General features: G+C 37.7%; 1 protein-coding gene across 3 annotated transcripts in view; it reads left to right on the top strand.

Moving 5' to 3' along the window:
* Positions 1–194: 194 nt before the first annotated feature.
* Positions 195–21,895, top strand: part of pde6a (phosphodiesterase 6A, cGMP-specific, rod, alpha) — a 47,794-nt gene continuing 26,093 nt past the window's right edge. For 2 of the 3 annotated variants that reach the window (XM_033974538.2, XM_055224721.1), the window contains exons 1-8: positions 3,084–3,187; positions 6,586–6,916; positions 8,549–8,690; positions 13,949–14,101; positions 15,675–15,764; positions 16,216–16,356; positions 19,611–19,685; positions 21,717–21,781. In XM_033974538.2, the coding sequence (XP_033830429.1) occupies positions 6,588–6,916; positions 8,549–8,690; positions 13,949–14,101; positions 15,675–15,764; positions 16,216–16,356; positions 19,611–19,685; positions 21,717–21,781 (995 nt within the window). In that variant the 5' untranslated portion in view covers positions 3,084–3,187; positions 6,586–6,587. Of the gene's footprint in view, positions 281–3,083; positions 3,188–6,585; positions 6,917–8,548; positions 8,691–13,948; positions 14,102–15,674; positions 15,765–16,215; positions 16,357–19,610; positions 19,686–21,716; positions 21,782–21,895 lie in introns of those variants that run through there. The other variant, XM_055224720.1, reaches the window with a different exon arrangement.

Consider the following 21,895-nt stretch of genomic DNA (forward strand, 5'->3'; position numbering starts at 1 on the left):
ACACTTCAACCATCTCTGTTTCTGCACTCCTGATCCAATCTTATTTTTATCTTCAGATTTCATGGCCAGTGTTTTTATCCATAAGATGAAAACAACTTTTTTTTTTTTTTTTTTGGTTTGTTTCTCAGCAATTTTTCATGGACTGAACCAGGACTAAAAGAGGACTTGTTATACTGGGAATTTTTTTGGAATCGTTGTAGGAATTATGTTTTTTTTAGGGACATTCAGAACACACAGCACTGGCATTAGTGTTAGCATGTTAGTGACATCCGAACCACATGTAAGAAAAGAAACGTTTACTCTCCTCCACCTCATGTCTGTGATGGCTCAGACACTCAGATTTCCCCTGGACTGTCTGCTACTGGAGTGAAGGCAACAGCATAGGCTACACACAACTCCTATCCATGGGTTACAGAATGATACAAATTTTGGATCACTGCTGTAACGATTTACAATTTAAATTCAAGTATGTTATCTTTCATCAATAATTTCTTAAGTGGACTACAGCCCTATTAAATTGAACTTCATCGACCATGATCCTTTGCTTTGATTAAGTGCACCCAACACAAACATTATTTCTATGGAACTCTTAATAATCTTAATTTAGGCTTCTTCTTATTTTCTTTTAATTACTGTAATAATAAAGGCCGCTTATGGCATTTTTCCATTAAAAATGCAAATATTTCTATCATTGCTTTAAAAAAACAACTAGATTTCCACAATAACATGATGGTCACATTTTTATTTAACGCTTTTCCACCTTCAAGGCTCTAAAAGTGTTTTACATCAAGGAACCACTCACCCATTCACACACATTCATACACCAGTGAATGCAAACACTTGTCCAAGGACACGACGTCAGCATTTAGATCAGTGGACAAACACTCTACCAACTGAGCTACTGTTGCCCCACATTAGCCTCCTCAATATCAGAATTCATGTAGCCTGTTTTGGAGATTTCACCTTAGCTATAATGTAATAATGCCTATGAAGTTGTAAAGTGTTACTATAATGGTTATATTTAACTTTTTAACTGTGTCAGGAGTTCTGCAGACTTGTTGACACCTGAACATTTGTTGAAAAGTGTTTTGTTTGCCTGCAGTCCCGTTCACACCACAGCGAGTTTAACTGGTTTTCTTCACTATTCAGAACAGTGCATTACAAACCTTATTGATCTTGTGTTGTTTTAGAGAAGGCCTGAGTTTGGAGAACGCTGGACAGATTAAAGAGCTTATTGATATTATGTTAATTTCTTTTCCCCTATTTACCCGGGGAGTCACATTTTTGAGCCATGTGTCCCATCTCCCAATAGATTTATCGAAAACCAGTGATTTGTCCCAGTTTTATACAATGTCCCAGTTGTACCTATTTCTGACCACTTTGATATCCGCCAACAGTTAAGGAGGAAATATATTCTCAATTCTTTAGCTAAAACACAGAAAACCATGCTTGAAAATGACCATAATAAGTTACCAAAAATGCAGTACAGTATTATTAATGGTGGTACCAATAATACTGATACCACTATTACTTCCAATTACAGTACTATTAAGTAGTACTATTACTGTACTATATTGTACCAGTACCAGTATTATTGGAGGTATACTACCTTTAATAATACTGGTGATAATCACATAAAAAGAAGATTAAGGTAACATTAGGAGTAAGCAAAAAATAACATTGTACATTGTAACTCCCAAAAGTAACCTCCAGGGAATGCTCTGCTAACCTAAAAGTAACCTTACCAAAATGTTCTGGGAATCAAAAACTGTTAGCTGGGTAGTCGTAGTATTAGTACCTTTGGAATTAGTGGTAATTGTTAGTACTGGTATTGATTTTGGAAGTAGTAGCAGTCTTGGTATTGGTAATATTGGTGGCAATAGTAATAGTAGTGTTATTGGAATTAATAGTAGCAAAATTAGAAGCAGTAGTACAGGAGTACTGTGTGTTTTTCATTGAGCTGTCAAACCTGCAAGTCCTGCAAAAGTGTTGCATGTAAGTAGAGCTCCATGTGTAGGACTTATGTTAGACATTATGTACTCTGTATGTGCTCTTTTAACATGATCATTTTAGGAATCAAACTACTCATGGACAAATCAACACACAGCACTGATCTGGGCTGCAGTATTAATGTAGCAATATCCAGCTCGATGACCCCTATCCTATCCTGGATACCCCCCTCCTCTGCCCTTAGTCTTGAGTGGGTTCTAGTCCCAGACACGTCTGCAGCCTGTCCGTCCATGGGAGTGGATCTCTCCTTCACTGTGGTTCTCTTCAAGGTTTCTCTTTTTCCCACTGGGTTTTTTGAGTTTTTCCTTGCCGAGAAGGAGGGTCTAATGACAGGGAATGTTTATATAGTTCAGAACTGAAGAAGCAGCTTGGATGAGCAGCATGAGCAGATTTGAATTTTCTTTTACTATGGAACACACCTGAGCAACTGAGGGATAACACAGACAGGTGTGTAAGTTTCAGTGTAGTTAGCAGCTTGTCCCTTCAGATAGATATAAGGCAGTGTTCATCAGCAATCTGACCAGGTGCCTCATTTATAAAGGATTGCATGGGAATTTTCCTAAACAAGAGCGCATTCCTAGTGGGCACGAAAGGCATGCACCACACAAAGACGAAGTTGGTCATATTGGCTTGAACCCGGGAATGACAAAAGCGCATGTATTTAGGACTGCTCCTCGCACAAATTTCCAAAAGACATTAAATCAGATTATCAGTTACATTTTGAAAATGACTGGGCATTTTTTAGGGACATTCAGAACTAGAGCTACACACAACTCCTATCCATGGGTTACAAAATTATACAAATTTTGGACCATTGCCAATAGCGATTTACAATTTAAATTCAAATATGTTATCTTTTAAATGAGAAAAAGTCCTCAGATTGTTAAAGGAAGCAGAAACCCATAAACACATGTAGAAGGATAGACCAAAGAGAACTGTGGTGAAAGAGGACATCGATTTATTTGGCTGGACACTATGATAGACTATAATACACTTCAGTCATTCCACATGGAGCGACATTTGTTATAATCCCGGCTGTAATTGGATGCAGGCTTAAATTAAATCCACACATGACCATTTAAAACCATCCCAGATAATCCTTTTCTTTTCTCAGACACCTGCACTCACAGCAACACACAGGGATTATCATTACAGGGTACACAAAGATATTCAACAGGTAAGACCAATTCTGTATATTACATTTATGTAGGCTAACTTTGAAGGAAACGTTGTATACAGTTGCCTTTAGTTACACAATACTCATTAGTGTACTCAATTGAATACCATAACATGGGTTGATTTGAACGATATGTGAAATGATTATAATATTGTATTGGATTGTAGCTGTATTCAAATGCATCGTTTGGTTCTAATGAAGGACCACATTCTATTGCTGTAGTCATTTAGTTCATTACTCGGTCGATGGTGTCTTAGTCAGTGGTGGAAGAAGTGCTAAATTTGGTACTTAAGTAAAAGTACAGTTACAGGAAAAGAAATACTCAAGTAAAAGTATCACATGAAAAAAATCAACTAAGTAAAAATATAATATAAAATGTAATAAGTACCCGTATAAAAATGTACATAAAGAGTAAAAAGTTAAAGTATTTTGCGCATATTTTGAGATTTGTGCTGAATTTTGTTCAACAGAAACAATGGAATTTCTTTTAGCTGTTTAATATTTGTTTACTTTTGTTTACTCAAACTATGAACACAACCCTCAGCCTTTTCTGCATGTCTCAGACAATAATAAACAATACTGTTACTTTTCGGTCCTGTTCGAAAAAGTATTAGAGTAGAAAGTACAGAAACCTGCTCTCAAATGTAGTGAAGTAAAATTAAAAAGTAACCACACAGTACTTTACTGCTTTTACTTCTTACATTCCACCACTGGACTTAGTTTTTTCATAACGGTTAGGAGTGAATCATGAGTTTAATCTGTCTTTTTATGTATAAATACACTGTTCCCAAGTTATGTTCTGTATAAATAGTTGTTTTTGCAGTAGTAGTCTTTTTAGTACAATTCATATAAATGGATGATATACATGGTCTGATCATAGAGATGCTACTAGTTTTGACCATAATGGGTCTATTGGCTAGCTCTATTGTTCTCTCTGTTTCCTTTGTTTGCTTTGGGTCTGAAGATGAAGTTATATATGGGGGAGTGATGGTGTTTAAGGCCCCCACAAACACAGGGAAAAGTGAAGGAGGAACACCACGTGGAGAAAGCCCTCTCGACTTGTGGATATCCAAAATGGGCCTTCAATAGATGTAAAAGAGCTAAAAAACAGGACAATAGGGAATCTGAACCTAGAAGGAAAGGCGTAACTATTCCTTACACAGCGGGTGTGTCTGAAAAACATCAGAGAATTTTCAGACAGTTTGAGATTCCGGTCTATTTCAAACCTACAAACACTTTAAGAGAGAAACTGGTTCACGCAAAGGACAAAACCCCGAGCCATAAACAAAGTAATGTGGTCTACTCCATTCAGTGTAGTGAGTGGTACATTGGAGAAACTAAACAGCCACTCCATAAGAGAATGTACCGACACCGTTGCGAGAGCCTGCATGGAGCCTGTTATGATTTGGAGATTCCACCCACCAGATAGACGGCCATTTGTTAACTATAATGCTATGAAGTTGTTAAGTGCCACTATAATGGTTTATGTAACAGTTTGTAACTGTGTCAGGAGTTCATCAGACTTGTTGACACCTGAACAACTGTTGAAAAGTACCTTGGTTGCCTGCACACCACGGCGAGTTTAACTGGTTTTCTTCACTATTCAAAACAGTGCATTACAAACCTGACTGATCTTGTGTTGTTTTAGAGAAGACCTGAGTTTGGAGGACTCTGGACAAATTAAAGAGCCTATTGATACTTTACAGTGACATCATGATGGTGGTGTTCCACATGTGTCTTTCTGTGGAATGTTCAGCAGTTACCGTGGTGACACACTGCATACATGAGCAAAAATTGAAAACTTAAGAAAAATGGAATTTGAAAAATGGATTTAAACTATGCATTTTAAGGAGCCTGTGATCAATACGAGCATTCATGGTTCTGTTTAGATGTTTGATTTTCAACAAAAAGGTGAGAGTGACTAACTGAAAAACAGTTGGCTAACACTAGCTAGCTTATTACTGTAACTGTATGTGTGAAAGACTCGTTTAACAGCACAAATCAGCTCACCTGTTGTAGTTGCCACTAACTCAGTTCTTTATGGTCAGATTGTGTTAAAACACAGATCTGATTAAAGTCTTTACTTGAGTGACAGGGCTTCAGACAGAGCAGTGTCTACAGTTAGCGGGAATGTTGATCACATCAACGGCAAAGTATCAGTATAAAGCATAATTCAGCATATTCTCTTTTCCCTCAGAGCTCGAAGTCTCAAAAGTGCTCTCTCTATTTTTAATCTATTCTTCTGCACCAGACTCATTTTAACATAATAATTACAGTGCTCAATTGCCCTGAACCTTTTTCATTTTGAATATTTTTAATTGCACTAAAAACAGAGAAAGATATACATCCTTATTATGAGGGCTTGCATGTCCACAAACCTGACTCTTTCTCCACCTGTTGTCTCCATGGAACTGTTGTTTCTATGGCTACAATATTCCACATGCTTGACATTTACTTCATGGACATTGCTCTGCAGTAGGCCTACAGTTTTAAAGTGTATGGGGAGCGTGCGCCCTCTTGAGGCAGAGCTTTGAAGTGGCAGCAATACAGTGCAGTACAGTAGTAGTACAGTAGCAGTGCTTTGTAACTGTCACAGTTAAAGAGCAGGTATCTGTCTGATACCTCAAAAGGCTCTAAGTTGATGATGAAATCTGATAATTGTTTTTTGTTTACTGTAAGTAGATATCCAGTTTATATACAAATGTCTGTGGAAAACTGGATAAAAAGGAGGCAAAAAATTAACTAAGCAGAAATTAGTACAGTAAGCTAGATAGCTCACTGTTTATGCTAATTATGTTGATTTCTTTTCCCCTATTTACCCGGGACAGTCACAATTTTGAACCCTGTGTCCAAGTCCCAGCAGACTTATCCAAAGCCAGTGATTTGTCCCAGTATTATGCAAGAAATGTCCCAGTTGTACCTATTTCTGACCACTTTGATCCCCGCCAACAGTAATGGGGGAAATATATTATCATTTCTTCAGCTAAAATACAGAAAACCATGCTTGAAAATGACCACAATAAGGTACAAAAAATGTACTCTGTTGCATTGACTTATGTCCCACAGACTACGACTGACACTATGACTCAAGAATGAACAATGTCACATGCTCTTGTCCCTTTTTTAAATTCTGAAAATCTGGTCTCCCTATTGTACACACTAGTCCACTAAATTTCATTCTCATATTTAGATACTGTTTGGGCCGTATTGGTTTATTTAATAATCCTGCATGTCTCTATAGGGATATGCTATTGATATGTTTTTGAAAAAGCTGCAAATTTACCTATGTTACTACTTAAAACATCATATTCACAATGTAGTAGCAAAAAAGGTGTTTTTGTGTATTTAGCTCCACTTTAATCCTTTTTATATCCTTAATTGTCCTCTCCTCTTTGCAGCCATGGTGGACGCAGCGACCGCCACTCAGTTCCTGGACTCGAACCCTCAGTTTGCAAAGCAGTACTATGACATCAACTTCCGACCCAAAGTGATCTCGGAGCTCCTGGACACCAACCGGAAGAGTGCGGTGGACATCCGGAAGTTCCATGCCCTGTCCCGCGTGGAGGAGAGCGAGATCATGATGGACCTGGTGAGGGACATCCATGACAACCTGCAGATGGAGAAATCCGTGTTTAACCTGATGAAGCACCTGAGCTTTATGCTGAGGGCCGACCGCATGAGCCTGTTCATGTACCGCCAGAGGAATGGGGTCGCAGAGCTCGCCACCAGGTGAACGTCACTAACAGGAAAATTAATCAATAAATGTACTCATTAAAGATACCCTATATACTTTTATTTTATTTTTTTTCACCAGTCTCATTACAAATGGTAGCAGTAAGGTGCAAAAGAAAATAAGAGATGTAAACAAACAAATGCATTAAAGTGTATTAGCTCATACCATGTATTGCTTATTAAGAAAACTCCATCTTGATTATGGACAAAATTACTGCGACACAAAGTAGGTTTGGCCAATATGACAAAAAATAAATCACCCTATTTTTCCTTACATTGCTTGATCCTAATGTGTATTCAGTGGTTTAATTTCCTGGACACAAACAATTGGGACTTTTAATCATTGCCATTTAATATAAAACATTACCAAATTTCTGCTCCAAACCGCATGTTTTGACTGGCAGAGGATCGGCTGTGGAATTCTCCATTAAAAAGACCCAAGACACAATGACCTTTAGAAATGACTAAAACTCAATCTTCACTAAAATGTGATTAATTCCACAGCACCAACACAGTATAGCTAAGCAAAGTATACCACGTATATCATCTTATATCCAGCAGGTTGAATCATGTTTTTGTGTTCATGAGCAAGACACTTGACCTGGTCTGATGTAACAGTGGATGGAGAGTTTAAAAGCAGCCACATCACCGTCAGTCTGCCTCAGGACAACTGTGGCAATAGAAACAGAACCACAACTGCATTATTTGTTTTAAAATGAATGACAAAAACCAAGGGAAAGACAAGGTGTGAGAGAGTGACAGTTTAAGACAGGAAGGAAACAGCGGAAGCCAATATTTGACAAGTTTCAAATATGAAACATACAGAGGCCCATAAATCATTTTTCATTGACTAAGCTTGTGAGTTGTAACACTGTAATTGTAAAATAGACTATACAGACTCTAAAACTCACGGTATAAGGCTAAACATTTATTTGGTTAAAAACTTATTTTGAAAAATCGAACTGTACAATATAAATAATCAGTCATAAACATAACCATAACACATTTCTAACCATCCAAAACACATTTAAGTGTAAGAAAATGACATCCTTTTGAGATAATACATAGGTTAAAAGGCCCATATTGCGCTATTTTCTGATCTATGTTATAATGTTGTTTCTTCATCACAAACATAACTGGAGTTGTGTTTTGTTTCTTTCACACATGTTTAACACACAAACCCTGCATATTTATGCTGAGTTCTCCTCTCAAACAGAAAACACTCTGTTCCACCTTGTGATGTCATGTAGTTATATATGTAGGAAGTCCTCCACTGTGTTTTTAAACTCTATACACCTTCACTAGAATCATTTGGATAATTTCAGCTCTAGAATTGCCAATCTCTACTAAGAAAAAGTTAAAACGTAGCTTTCAACTTGAAAACTACCACTTCATGACATCACAAGGTGGAAGAGAGCATTTTGAGCTTTGGAGATGTGGACAGACTAATAATAAAGGGTTACTCAAACACAACTCTGGGCATGTTTTTGAGGAGGTAACAACATTATAACATGACTAAGATTTCAGTTTTGCATAATATAAGACATTTAAATATCTTTTATATCTTGACAACTTCTTAAATGTTTACTGATAAAATATTGAAATGTGAGTTGTGTTGTTCCACTGCAGGCTGTTTAACGTCCATAAGGATGCGTTGTATGATGACTGCCTGGTTGCTCCTGACAGTGAGATTGTTTACCCTCTGGACATGGGCATCGTGGGACATGTGGCCACCACCAAGAAAATGGTCAACATTACGGATGTGTCTCAGGTAAAAACGTCAGTAGTGTCCAACTACACATATGATGCACCTAGAACTAAAGTCAATCACTACTGGTTGTCAAGAATGCTGATGAGAGCTAGATCTCTGTTATGTTCTCAGGGCTAAGGTATCCTAGGCTATCCTGGTTAAATAATAGATAAATGAATAAATCACACCACATAGCAGGAAGATTCCAAGTTTTACTCAGAGGCTGGACTGGGCCCTTCTGTGTTTAGTTCTTATGTTCTCCCTGTGTCTGGGTGAGATTCCTCTGGGCACTCCAGTTTTCCCCATCATTCCAAAACATGCACATCAGGTCAAATCCTCCAGCTAAGGTAGTTCTGACCAAGGCTACTTTACATGAGACCCTGGGCTTCCCCTGACAGGAGACATTGAAGAATGGATCAAATGCAAATTTCTCTACAAGGACAATAAAGCACCTTAATCTACTACTAGCTATCAATTTACAAGAGATTTCACATAAACAGGCAGTCAGTGATAACTATGAACCATTATCTTAGAAAAGTGCAACTTTAAACTTGGAAATATGAACAATTATCACTCATAAAACAACAGCAACAACAACAGATAAATACTAAATTAAATAGTGATTAACACATTTTTTCTAATGCATTCATATTTTAAGTAGGGATGCACCGATCTGATACTTGTATCGGTTATCAGCGGCAATATTGAAATATTTGCTGGATCGCATATCGACTTCCAAAAAGGCTGGTCACACTTGACCCAGAAAGTGTCATATTGTTTATACAAAGCCGTTGTGTAATTACTTGAGAGATAAGTAACAACTCGATAACACATCTGGATCAGTTTTGTCTTATTTTATTTCAGTTTAAAACAAAAAAAATGCTGTTTTCAGTCCCTGCACTGGTATCGGTTCATTTCAGGTGTTGAAAGATAGTTAAATCAATAGTATCAAAATCGGTATTGGAACTGAAAATGCTGGATTGGTGCATCCCTAGTTTGAAGTAGATCTCAATCAAATTTTTTAGATTGTCCATTGTTGTCTTGTGCCACTTCAGCCACCAGATGGAGCCATGACACCAGTGTTCTCTGTGTCTGTGTGCGTGGGTTTAGTTCTGTCCAAAAGCTGCTCTCAGTCTCATTACAGCCATAGTCCTGACATTTAGAAGTATCTGGCTGTGCTTCTCTGTCACGGTTCTCTGAGTGTTTTCTGACATTTTCTCTTAATGAGGCCCAGTGCACAAAACTGAAGGCCTACAAGTGGTGCCCATCACTGCTCTGCTTTTAATAGACAATACAAAAACAATTGGGCTAAAGGGACACTGGGTAATTTTACAGTGACGTGTGCAACTTAAAGCCCTGCATCCCATATATTTGAGCAAAGTTTGTCTTGTCCCAATACAGATATTTTGTATAAACAGCTCTTGAGGTCAAAATAAATCTGCTGTGTACTGTCTGTGTCTAATTAGAAAGCTTTTTACTGTTTAAGAATCAGGAAGTGTGCGCTTAGCATGCTAGTTGTTGCTTGTTTTCCCGTCATAGTAAAACAGTGAAATGTTCTTAACACTTGAGAAATTAACATAAAATACATTATAAATATAGAGGCTATAGCATACAGTTAAATCAGTGAAATGCTCTTAGATTGGACTCCACCATGGAGATGCTATTGCTTTGCCTGGAATGTTCCACAGAATGGCATTAAACACTCATTTTTACTCATAGGTATTTTAATTGCTCAAAATTACATTGACAAAAAATGCATTCTTACTGTGAGTGCAGTTGCATCTTCACAGATCTGACGTAGACAAGTTCCATGAAGTAAAATATGTTTGTCTAATGCCATTCAGTGGAACATTCTAGGCAACAGTAATGGCATCTCCATGGTGACAAGCCATTAGCGGACCCCTCACCAGAAATGTTATTGTGCATCTAACCCTAACAAAATGTCTTCAGAATGTTTTAATGCTTTTGACTTGGTTTAGTCCAGCACTGATAAACTAATAGAAAAATCCCATACGTTTGTAGATTGCCCCCACCCTCTGGAGCTCCCTGCTCAAACACATCAGAGACTCATCCACACTCACCATCTTCAAAAAAGCCCTGAAAAACTGCCTTCAGATGACTGCATCTCCTTTTTATCCGTCTCTTTCATGTGTGTCTTAAACTGTGTGAAGTATCTTTGAGTGTCATGAAAAGCACTATACAAGTGTTATGTATTACAGTATTATAATTTATAGTATTATAGGTATAAACTATAGGGTTAATATTTTTCCAATTAAAATCCAGGTTAATTGTTTTTTGCAGAGGACATTAAATTACCTGAATTCACCCCAGACACGTTCTCAAGCTCCTCTTCAGTGAGGCGTCCAGGAGGCATCTGTAACAGATGCCTGAGCCACCTCTGCTGGTTCCTCCCGAGGTGGAGGAGCACTGGCTCTACTCCAAGCTCGTACGGAGGAAACTACATTTTGACCACTTGTATCTGAGATCTTGTTGTTTCAGTCATTGCTAATATATTTATTTGATTTATATAGTGCTTTTTTGGACACTCAAAGATGCTTTACAGTGCATAATTCATTCACGCCACACTCAGTGGTGGTAAGTTACTATTGTAGTCACAGCTGCCCTGGGGCAGACTGATGGAAACAAGGCTGCCAAGCTGTGCCATCGGCCTGTCCAACCACCACCAACACTCACGCACACACCACTTTCATACTATTCAATGTGTGTGAAGTGTCTTGCCTAAAGACACTGGGGCTTCACTGTGGAACTTGATATTCCCAGCGGCGGTCTTCCATTCAAGTATTAACCAGACCTGGCTTTCTGAGATCTGAGGAGATTAGGCTTGGACAAAGAGGTATGAATAGATAGATCGACCTTATGGGTGTGCAGGAGGTTAGAGTAGATAGATCTTATATGTGAAGGAGGTTAGAGCAGATAGATCTTATACGTAAAGGAGGTTAGAGTAGATAGATCTTATACGTAAAGGAGGTTAGAGTAGATAGATCTTATACGTAAAGGAGGTTAGAGTAGATAGATCTTATATGTGAAGGAGGTTAGAGTAGATAGATCTTATGTGTGCACAGGAGGTGGAGCGTTTAATCCTCCTGAATTAGATCTATCCCAGATTACTCCAAAGGTCATGCAACTCCGACTCTTTTCACAAACTCAGCACAAACACGCAGGACTAATCTGACCTATCCAATCACTTACTACACAGACACCAGTATAGTTCATTATTAAATACACAAAAGCACAGAGAGAACATTAGGGCCTTTCTTCAGGTACCAGTACTTCAATGTTACCTGAACTTAACTTTTTGGTACCTTTTCATGTATTAGTCTTTATCAAGGAAAACAAAACTGAGTAATGGTCTGATCTCATAGTTTGAGGTGGACTTGATTTAGTCACGTTGAGTCCTAGTTTAGTCCTGGTTTAGTTCAGGTTTAGTCTTGGGTTTAGTCCTGGATTCGTCCCAATTGTGATATTGTGAATGTGTGAATGCAACCTTACTCGACCAAATTTGATATTAGCCTACACATTATTTTATTAGGATTATAGAGATTTTTTGGAGTAACTAGACAGTTCAAACTGCCTTTTCAAGTTAAACACGGTGTATTTTACAAAACTGACTTTTTGGAGCTTTCTACCATGTTATAACGTTGTTCTCTCATTAAAAACATGCCTGAAGAGGTTTTAGATGTCACCTATGCAAGTTTTAGTAATTTCCATGAAAATCCAAAAGCATGACACAAAACAACACACCACAACTTCACAAACCTGATCCGATATGCAGTAGTTTCATTAGCGGCATGCACGCCATTTGTGTTGTTATAGCGCTCTAAAGGGAGAGAGACTAAGCACAGAGAGCAATTGTCATGGCGCTCCCCGGTTTAGTTGATTAATCAATACACAGAGCTTGTATTTAGTCCTATACTTCCTCCTTCAATCTCAGTTACAGAGGAGCCTGTGGTGCAGTGTAGGACTGTTCCTCCTCCCTCCTCTTTTCTCCCTCCTCATCTTCTCTCCTCTTCTCTCCTCTTCTCCTCTCTGTCTCCAAACTCAGTAACAGAGGAGCCTATAGTGCAGTGCAGTGTTCCTCTTCCCTCTCCTCTCCCTCCTCCTCCTCCTCTTCTCGCCTCTCCTCCTCTTCTCTCCTCTCTTCCTCTTCTCCCCTCTCCTTGTCTCCTCCTCTAAACTTTGTGACAGAGGAGCCTATAGTGCCGATTAGGGCTTTATGTCACCTTTGTCTAAAATAAAACCAGCCCGACTCTGTCTGCTCCACATGGTGGATGAGAGCTCAGGTCTAAACTCCCCACAGGGCGGCTCTGTCCCTGGCTTTAATAAACTGCTCCTCTTCCTCCTCCTCCTCCTCCTCCTCCTTCTCCTTCTTTTACTTCTCCCGGTCGTCCTCCTCTTTTTCTCTTCTCTCCTTTCCTTCCTCCTTCCCCTCCTCTTCCCCTCCCCTTCTCCCTGCTCTCCTTCCATCTCTTCTTCCTGTCTCACCTCTTCCTTCTCCTCTTCTTCCTCTCTCACCTCTGCAGAAAGCACAAATCCCTGCTGATCAGACCAAGGCGGGGGAGGGAGAAACTGATGGATCTATTAAATAGTAAAATGTATGCCTTATAGTGTTGTCGTGTTGTCTCCATACTCATTTTCAGTACTATGGAAAATTCCTGTTTCATTTCATTTTTATTTAATGATATTGATTTGTAAATACTTGGGAAATAAATTAAATCCTTTACTGCTCATGTCTTATTGTAGTAGAAAAAAACACAAATGTTCTCCACTCATAGAAAGAAAAAGTACCCATGAGAAATATCGACACCCAAAAATATTTGTTCCATCTAACATGTACCTATTGAACGATGTAGTATTTATTGTGGCCATAGACTGTATAAAGAAGTGGACTAAGTGAGTATAACATCACCCATAGTGTTAAGCTTCAGTCAAATGAAGTTTATTGAGGCTAGCAGTTATAGTGGCGAATTGAAGGTAAGGTGATTGAGTGTCAGAGTTGTTGCAGTCGGAAGTCATGAGCACTTCCTAATTGGAACGTGGCGGCTAGCATGTTAACTATGTCCATTTATATATACAGTCTATGATCGTGACAGGCCTAGTGCATCCATGTGTTGGATGTGTATACGGACGATACATGCTGAATTTGTTTATTTTTGTCTATTTTTTAAAACTTTAATCTTCTGTATAATGTAAATAATGTATACCTAATTATCCTGGATAAATAAAGGTAAAGAAATGATTAATCATGTTTCCTTTTCCAGGATTCCCACTTCAGCAGCTTTGTGGACGAGCTGACGGATTATTCGACCAAGAACATCCTCTCAGTGCCCATCATGAACGGGAAGGATGTGATGGCTGTGATGATGGCTGTCAACAAACAGGACGAGCCCCACTTCAATAAGAAAGATGAAGAGGTACAATACTCTACATTTAATACCACATAAAGTTGGTATGTGTAAGATAGATCTAGTTCAGTCCTGGCCTTGGGTTAGTCCTGGTTTAGTCTCAGTGTAGACCTGATTTAGTTCTGATGTGTACTAATAGAGCTGGGAGATATGGCAAAAAAAAACAACAAAAACAAAACATGAATTATCCTTGTTTTGGTCAACCATGTTTTTAATTAAATTTTATTTTCAACTGGCACTGGATCCTGCAAAATGAAATCAACAGATGAATCATTTCAAGGAGCAGAACTTTCCAAGTCAGATTGAATAGTTTATTGAATTATTAGACAATATACTGAGAGTGGCAAATGGTTGCATTTTAACATAGTCGTTTTCCACCTTTAAGGCACTTAAAGAACTTTACATCAAGGAACCACTCACCCATTCACACACACATTGATACAACTACAACAACAACATTCGTGAGGGAGCACACACCGCCACCCTGTGGGTCTGACCGCTCAACCAATGTCGAGAACAGGATTCAAACCTCCAACCCTCTGATCAGTGGACAAATGCTCTACCAACTGAGCTACTATTACGTATTTTGGTTGCTTGTAATGTTTTGCATGGATTGGTCAGTCCTGTCTCCACGTCCTCTATTGCATCTCAAACCAGGTCAAATGTGAAATGAAGGAGCTCATTGGCCACCTATGACTTACAAATAGAATCAACTTGATCTCAGCTCAGATTAACAGAGTTTAGTGCTGTGCTTATTGTTTGCATCATGTTTATCAATCTTTGTGTTATTTTTTGTTTTCATTATTTTTTCCGATACGGACTCACAATTTCATTTTCAGTATTGAAGAAGTGTGTATTCTGGATCAAGTCAACTGTTTTGGATAAAATAAATTAAAACAGTGTCATAATTATTTTATTTAGGGATGGGCAATATATCGGTTCCAGTATCAGTATCGACCGACATCGATACAGATTTGTTGATATTGGTATTGGCTGATATTAGTAGTGTGCCCTTTTTGAACAGACTGAAAAAAAAAAAAAACATTATATGGCTGTAGCAACCCAGATAAATACATTTTGTTTACAGATATGAAAAGTTAAGATACATTGGTGGGCCTCTCTATAGATTTTGAAATCTAAATATCGGCATAAGTAAATATCGTCTATTGGCCAGAGCAGCAAATATATATATATGTATCAGTATTGGCTCAAAACATCCATCTCAGCACATACTTAGTTTTATTATATTTGGAAATCATCTTGCATCCTCCAATCCAGGCCTTACATCACTTTATACAAAAAGTCCCAAGTTATCTAGTCTTGGTTCAGTTTAATTTTCGTCCACTAAAGATACATGAAAGTACTTTCTGAGGAAACGTTTGAGAGTTGACTGATTTTAAACCATATTTGACTTGCTCTATAGAAAAAGCCATTTGATAGACTTGTTGTATTTGCCATTTGAACCCTGTGTGAGCTGAGTGGTGCTGAGAGGGAGTATTTCTGCTGTAAATCCCTGAAACGGCAGCTTCATCACCACATCAGCTAAACTCCACATTGTGTTTATGTGTTTCTGTATTTTCAGACTCTGAACAAATACCTGAACTTTGCCAACCTGGTCCTGAGGGTCTTTCACCTCAGCTACCTGCATAGCTGTGAGACCAGGAGGGGGCAGGTACTACACAACAAATACAATCATTACTACTACTCCTACTACTACTAGTACATCTGCTATTGCTACTACTACTACTGCTACTGCTGAAGTGAAATACTAATGTAAACTTCCAAATAAGCATATAAAGTGATATTTCTGCACATTTCTGAGTAATTTTGCAGTCATTTCACATTTGTCTGATACATAAATATGAACAAATACTTTAAAAGACATGTTAGCATATTTCTGTAGAGGTTATATAAAACTGATTGCATATTGTTATAGGGATACTCAAAGAAATATTGAGATATTCATTTTTTATCAACTTTGCCCACCCAAGTTCAAACTGCATAGTGTTTGATAAAGATGAGCTTCTATATTCACTCAGAATTCAAAAGACGTTTCCAGTTAATAAAAGTGGTGCAAACTTTTGGTGTGAGGTGGGTTTTAATTGTGTTTGTTTTTGTCGCAGGTTTTGCTGTGGTCGGCCAGTAAAGTGTTTGAGGAGCTGACGGACATCGAGAGGCAGTTTCACAAAGCTCTGTACACAGTCCGGGCCTTTTTAAACTGCGACCGCTACTCTGTGGGACTGCTGGACATGACCAAGACCAAGGTAACACCACAGGCTGTATATATCAATGGACATAGCTACCCTGCTAGCCACCACATTCCAATCAAGAAGTGTGCATGGACTGTGGCTCCATTTCACAATCTACAGAAAAAGTGTTCAGAATCAGAATCATTTTATTGCCATCGTTTATGAACACAGTTCACAAACTAGGAACTTATTTTGGTGATAAAGTGCAACATAAAACATAAAACACACTGAATAAATACAAATACAAATAAGGGCATGCACAACGTTAAAAAAAGATATACTTAAAAATCAAATAAAATACTTAAAGGTAGAAAATATATACAACAGCAGCATCAGAACAACAGTGCAAACATGACTTATTAGTGTTCAGTGTCCAGTTTTGTGCAAATATTATAAAGTGTTCATGAGACAAACGGCAGAGGGGAAGAAACTGTTCTTATGGCGAGAGGTTCTGGTCCCAATGGACCGTAGCCTCCTGCCAGAGGGAAGTGGCTCGAAAAGTCCATGTCCAGGGTGAGAGGTGTCAGCTGCTATACGGCCTGCTCGCCCCCGACTCCTGGAGACGTACAGGTCCTGTAGCGATGGAACCACACAGTGATTGTTGCCTCTCTCTCTGTAACTGCTGCTTTCAGGCTCGCCATTTTGGTCTTAAAATGTTTGTATTAACCCGCTCTACTTGATCCTGGTGATTTTATTTTGCTATTGTGTCTGTAAATCAAGATATGAATGTTAATAATCGACAAATCAGGCGCCTTCTTTCCCTGAAGTCACTCTTGCTAGCGTTAGCAACAGATTTGATTGACAGCGTTGTTAAGCACCCACCAAAATACACCACAGCTTCATAATGTGAAATGCAGCAAAAACGCATATGATTGGTTTCTATATTGTTTTAACCAATGCTTGTCGTAAGAAATTATTATAGTTTTATCCTCCTGAGACCTGGCGTCCTCATATGTGGATAACATGTTTTTGGTTTGTCGAGGCCACAGTGCAAATTAGTAGATGAAGAATAACAGCATACAATAACAGCAACAATGTAAATATATTATATATATTCATTTTTAATAGTTAAGAATTTTTAGAATATTTTATTTACATTTTTTTTTTTTCTTCCTGCTCCTGTCAGCAGCTCTTCACATGAGACACATTGTTCCAAGAGGCAAAATTGTTGTTTCTCATTTTGTTTTTAGATTCAGGACAAATGTTGCTGTTTTCAGGGTCTTAATACATAGTTTTTGCAAATCATTATTTAAATGTTTTATCAAAATGAGTAAAATGTCCACATATGAGGACATTTGATTTGTATAATTTTTTCTCAGAAACTACATAATGTAAAAAGATAATTCTTTTAGACTCATCAGGTCCCAGTCAGCCCAAATAACAAAGAGAAATTAATAAAGCATGTCATGCAAGAGCTCGGGTCTCAGGAGGTTAAATCAGTTCAATATTTGTGTTAAAAGAGTCCAAAAATACAGGAAGTAATGGTGAGTTCTAAAACAGAATACTTCTGCTTATGTCATTAACACAATCATAACTATTGTGTGATTTAGACAAGCTTAGCCCTTTATGGTATGGCAACATTATGGTTGCTAGGTGACAGTTTATGGAATTACCCTTAGATATGTCACAGCTGCTGCCTGCGTCCAACCAGGAAGTAAAATTGCATATTCTCCCTTTACTTTAGTCGCACCAGATTTGACACTTTAACTCTATTTTGTCTTGTCACAGGCTATAATTACCTCCTCTATTTTGAGGCTGTTGTTTTGCCAAATTTGCATAGTTCAGTGCTTAAGTTATAAACCAAAACATGTTCTTATATAGAGTAATGTGGCCCCTGATCCTGGTCTTGTTTGGATGTTGTGATTGGCTCAGAGAGTGGCACTAATTGCCTATAGCATCTGCAGGGCTAGCACACCTGCCGCAGTAGACAAACACATGGAGAGGCAGCACAGATGGCTGTCTGGGTTTATGAATAGAACAGCAAGAGGAGGACCATGAGATCAGCTTTGACACAGGGCTCCAACTAATGTTTTTTTTTTTTTTTTTTTTGTATCCAACTAGTCAGCACTTATTTTTGATTAATGGACTAGTAAATTTATAATTTCTATTGTGCAGTGGAAGTTCATTTTTTTCAAATGGCATATAAAAAATAGACTAATCAGAGCACGTTTTTTCATTATGGATGTTTCTATATGATGAAAAACATATAAAAACACGTGCTGTTACTCTGAGCAGACTTGCATTTCCACAAACCTGACTCTTACTTAGCCTAGAGCACATGTGTCTAAATGTGCTAAATGTGGCCCTCGACAAGGTAAATTTAAAGGTAAAATGTCATTTTTATCAAGAGATACGCAGTTACACAGACATATTTTTACGTCTTTGCAAATACATATGTAATATTTGTAACTTGAAGAAGTAATGAATACAGAAACAGTTAATTAACAATTTTAAAAAGTAGTTACATTTATTTTACAACTGGCCCTTTGACGGCAGCAATTTTGTTGATGTGGCCCTCGGTGAAAATGTGTTTGATGCCCCTGGCCTAGAGGGTGGCCTTCTCCTGCTTGTTTCCATGGAAATGTTGTTGTTTGGCTATAATATTCCATAGTATGGCATGAAACTAATCTATCTCCATGGAAAATGTTCCTAAGTATAGTTTTAACTTTCTATTTCAGTGGACTCATGCAGTTGACCTTCCAACCCCAGAAAGTTACAAACTGTCACTTTATGTGCCATTTTGATTAAATATACATTCTGCCTGTCTCATTTTTTTTTTTTTTTTTTTGTAATGGTGCTGTCCTTGTGTTAAAACCTGTTCACCGTGCAAACTGTGTATTTTATTTTGTTTTTGTATGATCCATATATCAATGAATTATTATTTAAAGGGCCAGCAGTTTCTTCAGTTACTGCAGTCCTATTAGTGTGAAGATTCACCAATAGCCTAGTAACAGTTTTAAGTTTCTGAAGTTATGACCTTGTATTATATATTGTGGTCCTTTAGCTAAATGCTCTGTTTTGGTAGTAGCACACTGTGAAAGCAGAACTAAAAAAAATATATGTATGGCGGTAATAGTACCACTTTGCTTGTTGGGGGCATTTTGGACTCCTCACAATAGTGCAATAGTTCAACTCTTTTCTAACGGCACCTACAGTTTAAGAGGATGTGTGGGTATTTGGCCTTAAATGTAAAATGAACATAAAATAAATGCTGTGGGCTGAATTATCCTGGTGAACCTTCTTCTCTGAGAACATGTTGTGTTTTGTAGGAGTTCTTTGACCTGTGGCCGATCCTGATGGGTGAGGTCCCTCCGTACGATGGTCCCAAGACGCCAGACGGCAGGGTAAGGCTTCTGAAAATACTATTTATAGGCCAAAGGCATTGTGTAACGGGTAAACATTCCACCATAGACAAGCATGCAATACTTCCCCAAAGTGATATCACCGCAAAGTATCAATATGTAGAGCTAAAGTTTGCTTATAAAATCCAGTAGGCAGTCTTAATTCATTTGAGAGGTGTTGCTGGTATGTCTCTTGAGTAACAAAAATCTTGTGCAGCAGATTTGTAGCCGTTTTTCTCTCTGCTCCTCTCACTTTCTCTCAGATTCTATCGCATTCTCTCAGATTCCCTCAGACCTCGGCACACTGTCAAACTCCACATGTTTTTGAAGCTTCTCAGCTTTATAGCAACCAGCCTCAGTCTTTACTCATTCCTCAAAACACAGCCATGCAACAAGGGATGGAGCTTAACTTTTACTTTTCAGGAAAAAACCTTTTAGTCCATATATAGGCCTTAGTATTTATCGTGAGTACTTTAAATGTGGGGAGATTTGGGGTATTTTGGTTGTAATATGATGAGATTTGAGCTGTAGAGGGATGAATTAGTCCCTTTATGGCTAAATACTGGTGCATTCTGCTATTTATTTGTTGCAGCTCATGTCTTCTAATGAAAAAGTCTATTTAAAAAGGGCTTTACTGGGATTATCTTGCATTATTTAAACCTTAATTAATGACATAAAGTAGTTTCAATATTATCGTTTATCACAATATTTCTGTGTAGCGATATATCGAGCTTCAAAATGTGTTATTGTGACAGGTCTATCGATATGTTTTATTGAAAAATGTAAAACTGCTCCTTGTGAGAAATAAAGACTGAATGATATTGGCTGTATGTTGTAAATTACATTATGTTGGATCATCAATTATAAGGAAGCATATGCCAGGGACAACTGTATCCAGTCAATCCCATGTTATAATAATAATCACTGTATTTGTATAGAACACACACACAAACATGGTCACAAGGTTCTTCACATAATTCCGTAAATAAACATGAGGATCTACTGTCAATTAAGTGCAGCAAAAACAAAATAAAGCCATATGTTGTTGGATGAGAACCATATGGAAACAAACAACTGCCTCTGGCTATGAGCAGTTAAATTGCAACATCTTTTTTATTCCTTTGGTAAAACAAATGCATAAAAAAACATAAAACATAACACTTTTAAAACATAAAAGTTGATTATTTTATATGACTGCTTCATTTAACACCTTTTGGAAATATAATAAAATATGAAAAATTAGATCAACAAAAAAAACTCCTTAAAATCTATCGGCCGACATTTCCAGCACAGGCCAGTATTTTGTTTTGGTCGACCTGCTGCCTAAAAAATACACATACGGCTTTATTTGAACACTTTAGTGCAAAAAGTTAGGCCTGTCATGAAAACACATTTGGAAGCACGATATATATTGCTACCGAAAAATATTGCGATAAATGATAATATAAAAACAGCTTTACGCCACTGATAAAGCAAGATAATTCCAGAAAACCAATTTTAAATAAATAGTATCATTAAAAGGCTTGACCGTCAACAAATGAATAGCAGAAGGAACCAATAATAAGTCATAGAGGTTATTTATTCTACCCTCCACAGCTCAAATCTAGCCTTATTATATAAAATTGGTCAAAACCTACCCATTATTTAAAAGAAATTGTACCCACAGTAAATACTGAGCCCCAAAATATACCTTCTAGCTTTTAGTTATTGAACGATAAGTCGATATGGGAATTATTGTTACAGTCTTACAAAGAGATAACTGCACAAAACGTGACTACAGTACACAGCTCTCTTAGATTTATGGTAAAAAAAAAAAAGGGCAGTTGAGTTTGTAGTGAATCAAATAACAGAATTTGGGGAAAATACTCAAAATCAGCCCAAAAATATCAGCAGAGCGTATCAGCCATCGGTTTCTCTGGATTCTAAACAGTTAGTATCGGCATCGGCCATGAAAAAAACAAAAAAACATATCTCTAATGCATATCACGTCATCAGATTTTCGGCTAATATTTTAACTTTCTTTTGTTTTTAAAGGAGGTGATCTTCTACAAAATCATCGACTACATCCTTCACGGGAAAGAGGACATTAAAGTCATACCGTGAGTCTGTGCTTTGGGCTGTTTTTAGAGATATTAGAGGAACAATAGACACTGACGCAGCCAAGATAACACAATAATAATAGGAAAGCTCAAACAAAAGTCTCAATGCAGCTC

The sequence above is a fragment of the Periophthalmus magnuspinnatus genome, chromosome 10 (genome assembly GCF_009829125.3).
Source record: "Periophthalmus magnuspinnatus isolate fPerMag1 chromosome 10, fPerMag1.2.pri, whole genome shotgun sequence".
Classification (NCBI taxonomy): domain Eukaryota; kingdom Metazoa; phylum Chordata; class Actinopteri; order Gobiiformes; family Gobiidae; genus Periophthalmus; species Periophthalmus magnuspinnatus.